General features: G+C 38.9%; 1 protein-coding gene across 1 annotated transcript; it reads right to left on the bottom strand.

The window, feature by feature from the left end:
- Positions 1 to 2,761: 2,761 nt before the first annotated feature.
- Positions 2,762 to 3,817, bottom strand: XCR1 (X-C motif chemokine receptor 1). The gene has a single exon (XM_027676141.1). The coding sequence runs from the start codon at positions 3,773 to 3,775 to the stop codon at positions 2,762 to 2,764; it is 1,014 nt and encodes a 337-aa protein (XP_027531942.1). The 5' UTR covers positions 3,776 to 3,817.
- Between the last annotated feature and the right edge of the window lie 813 nt (positions 3,818 to 4,630).

Raw genomic sequence — 4,630 nt, 5'->3', positions numbered from 1 at the left:
ACCTCCATTGGACATATCCATTGACTTTAGTAATACAGATCTTTAATGGCATATGTGTATAAGCAACAACATATTTCCATTTGACAATGGATACAGCTCCAAGTGCCTTACAGGGAGTTGGTGTACATGACGTATGAGGAGACTAGATTGGTTGGGATATCTTTAGTCCCTGGGAAAAAAAAGGCTTAGGGGAGATCTGTTGGCTCTTTTCCATTACATAATGTGAAGACAGAGAGAAGGCAAGGGAAAATACAATGTCACCAGGTTGCAGGAAAAGAAATTTTATTCATGTAGAAGGAAAAAAATCCACCCTAAGAGTTGTTAAGCATTGGAACAAGGACCCAGAGGAATTATGGAGTCCCTGTTCTTGGGGATCTTGAGAATTTGACCAGACAAGGCCCTGAGTAACCTTTGCTGACAGGAAAGACAGAACTTCTGTGAGCAGCATGGAGGAGTGCATGACCTCAAAAAGTCTCTTCCAAGCCAAATTAAGCTATGAAAATTCATAATTACTTCTTCAATTAAAAATACCTTTTTTATAATAGACAATTATCAAAGGCTGAGAACAACACTTACAACGTAGTATTCCACTGAATTTCTGAATGTTTATCAGTACCACTTCATTATATCAGGAGGCAAAATATCCACATTCTGAGTTACTTTGGTTATGGCAGCAATACAGTCAGGTAACATTAAGCATCCCCTTTACATGTTCAGATACACTGTAACAAAATATACTCAAGCAACAAACAGATTAAAATAACTTGTTAAAAACTGGGCAGAGCAGGATCATTTCAGCCTTCCATACTTCTGTTATACTTCTCGACTTTTTAAAGATAAATATAAAATGTATTGACAGTAAAGATTTCAGGGTTGTGTTGCTCTAGGTCTATGAGTTGAATGACAGCTTGTTGAAATGATATAGGTGCACAAGGCCTTCTTATACTCATGGTCACAGTATTTTCGTCTTGTAGAGCTTTGCTGGTGCCTGTGAAGTGGTCCTGGCTTACCAGAACAGAAGAAGAATTTGGACTCATTTGTCCTTCAGTAGATTATCTCTGGTATTGAGTCCCCAGTCCAAAGTTTCTTGAAGTGCATAGAGGCAACCACATTAATTTCAAATGTTTCTTATCAGGAGACGAGATCCAAAGGCTAGTCACAGCCAGCAAAAATGACAACTTCTACCTTTCTGTGGTTTGTTTGAACATGAGTGAGTTCCCCTGTGGTGTTAATTGGTAACCTCTCTAATTTTTTAAGTTTTCGTCTGTAACTGTAGTAATGGGATACCAGGACTGATCTGTTCACAAAGGCTCATCTGATGATAAGGGGCATGATATGATCACTTTGTTCTGGCAAGTAAACTGAAGCACAAACTAGAAACCATGGGCAAGCCCTAGGAAGACTATTTGGGACTATGTCATATATGTTTGCCCCATTCTTAGGCTTTTCCTTAGGTATTATTGCTTCTGGATTTACTCATAAATAGGATATTGTACTATGGGCATACCTGAGTTTCTGCTTTTTGTAAACTATAGAACAGCTGTGAAGAATCTGCAGTCTGCTCCAGATGATCTTTAGAGATCAAGTGAAATAGTGCAGAAAGAGCATAGACATTTTAAGATGGATGCCCAAAAAGCCAAACTGTTGCTTAGAACCACTGCCAAACCATTGCTTGATACCAGAGCAAAACTACCTTGGCTTTCTATACAAATACTAGGAAATGAAATATTCTGATTTCCAGGGCCTTTGTCATTCAGCTACACTGGGGTACACACTATATGTTACCCTCCCTGGGGGAAAAAGACCTACTGAGCTAGCAGGAGGAAGAATATTAGTTTCCATTAAAAAAAATAGCCAAACATTAATTTTACAAATAAAGCAAGCTATTTCTATCCTGCTACTTACAAAGCCATTTGTTCTTGCACTGTAGAAGTTTAATTCTTTTTCAGTACCATTGCAAAGGGAGAAAAGGAGGGAAAGAGCATTTAGAGGCAAATATGCTCCTGCACTGCTCAGAAGATGGGCTGTCAATCTGCTCCAACCACCTGAAGGGGGTATTCAAAGACTGGAAGAATCCTGCGGCAAGGAGCAGTAACAGGAGGAAAACCAGTACCTTACTGAAGTATCTGCTTAACAGCTTGTGTTCCTTCTAGGACTCTCCCAAACTTTCCATTTTTTCGAAAATACTGCCTTTATACTAATCTAGTTTTATATATATATTTGTCTGCCAAAAGATAAAAGAACATTTGCACTGAGAACTTCAGAGGTCTTGTAGCTATTGTCAGGACAGTTAATCCTCAAAGCCCCCTCCATAAAGTCCAATGAGTTTAGCACTAAAAAACACTGAAAAGCATTAAAAGCTATGAAAATACTTGTGTGTCCATTGCTATATACAATCCAAGTATTTTAAGTCTGGCAAGAAAGAGATATGCAACAATATTTATGTTAAAACTTGATGTTTTAGAGCCCAAAAGAATGGGCAAATTTTTTTTCTTTTAAAAACAGAGTATAAGTGAGAGAAAATCCATCTCCATTTTAAAAAAAATTTAAAGTTAAGATTTACAGGCCAATGAAGTAATTTCTCAGCATTCTCAGCTCTCCATCCCACTGCAAATACATTTTGTTATTTTCCATACACAGAATGTTTACAAAGAGTAAATTTGTGTGTCTTTCTCAGGCAAGTGCCTCTAAGAATTAGAGGTTATCCATGGCATGCAAAATCTGAAAGTTCCTCCAGCATTAGTCCTAATTAGGTCTTGCTTCAGTAGATGGATGCACCTTCATGCTGGAATTTAACTTGAGAGAAGATCCTGGGGCTGGAGACTTGACCATTGCCACAGTGTGAGCAGTGGCTGCATAACTGTGCCAAATGCTTCTTGAACTTGACTCCAATAAATACATAGAGCACAGGGTTGAGGCAGCAGTGGGAGAAAGCAATGTTACGGCTGATGTGAAAGGCAAGAATGGAGTCTTTTGCATACTGACAAGTAGATGGTTTAAAGCTAATCAGAAAGCTGAGGATATTGTAAGGTGCCCAGCACAGGAAAAAAGCCACTACAATAATGAGAATGAGTTTCACAGTTCTGTGCTTTCTGCGAGATCTTGCTCTGAGCAGGATTATGAGTATCTTGAAGTAACAGAATACAATAACTCCAAAGGAAAACAGGAAGAGTATGTTTCTCAGATAAATGTCCACCTTTTTCCATTTCCAGTCAGCATAATCACAGGTCCTGTCCCCTTCAAAGTTTTCTTGCACTGTGGTGTAAATCACCTCGGGAACCACAATTAAGACACTAACAGTCCAAACAGCCAAGCACACCAGAGAACTGTAGCACCGTGTCTGGGATCTCCAAGTTGAAAGGGGGTTCACTACACATAAGTACCGCAGGATAGTCATGAGAGTCAAAAAGAAAACACCGCTGTAGTAGCCAATGGAGAAAATGGCATTCACCGCTTTGCAAAGGAACTCACCAAAAATCCATCCGAAAGACTGGTCCACTATCCAAAAAGGCAGCATGCAGGAGAAGACTAAATCAGAGACACAAAGATTCATGATGAAGACGTTTGTTAAAGATGTAAGGTTTTCATATTTGAGTAGGATCCATAACACTAAACTGTTTCCTAGCAGGCTGAGCAAAAATACCAGAGTGTAGAGGACAGTAGTGAGATGGGTGTTAAATATGAAATAGTCACCCATTTCACAGATGTTGCTTTCATTAGTGTATTCATATGAGTAATTATCATCTAAATTGGCTGAATAATATTCTTCATCCATTTGTCCGTGGATATCTTGTGCTGTTCTCCAGCAGCTACTTCGCAGGACCACAACAATCAAACAAAACCTTTCGTGAAAATGAATCCAATGACTAAGTCCCATTGTGGAGGCTTCTGTTTTAAGATAGAAAAAGAAGCAGTGAAACTACCTTGTTTGTCCTGGTTTTGGGAGAAGAAGGACTCATTTCTTCTTATGACTAGAGCATGACCAGATAGATACAAAAAAATTACCTTCAAAGCAACATCAAGATCTTAATTACTTAAGAAGTCAGAAACTAAGATGTTTCTGAACCAATATGGTTGGTGACAACTGTCATTTGTTAAATTTCTACCATGTGAAGGATGAGGGCACATTGTTTTTTGATGTAAATATCTGAGGTGCCAAGACTTTCAAATGTTCTACTGTTTTTTCAGTTTTCTGGAACGGTATCAAACTCCTAAGCACTTCATAGTATATATGTTTCTTTGCCATCGAGGTTCAGCACTGCATAAACCTAAAAAGCTGAGCAGTACCAGCATCAACAAGTGTAAGCACTAAGAATGGGAAAAGCCATGTTTCTTACAGTTTTTTGTCTTGAGGTTTGTTGGTATCTAAACATCTCCAAGCTTTGGCAGAAGCATCATCATACTGGGCTCTCTGTGCATCTCTGTGGCCTACTGACTCTCCAGGATGCAACAGGAGCAAAGATCACACACATCAAACCCCTTTTCTGGGGGTGCTGCCTGTCTGTTAGAAGATGGCATACAATCAGGTGAACATATGTGGTCACAGTAGCCTTATTTCTTTATGAAATTAGGCTAAAAAATAGGTCCAGAAAAATCAATAATGGCTCCAACCAGTGGTTCAAAGTCTAAA

Source organism: Neopelma chrysocephalum, unplaced genomic scaffold, assembly GCF_003984885.1.
Source record: "Neopelma chrysocephalum unplaced genomic scaffold, ASM398488v2 Primary Assembly neopelma1_26, whole genome shotgun sequence".
In the NCBI taxonomy this organism is placed as follows: Eukaryota; Metazoa; Chordata; class Aves; order Passeriformes; family Pipridae; genus Neopelma; species Neopelma chrysocephalum.
Note: the sequence above shows the minus strand (reverse complement) of the source record. Positions and strands in the feature narration are given on the sequence as shown.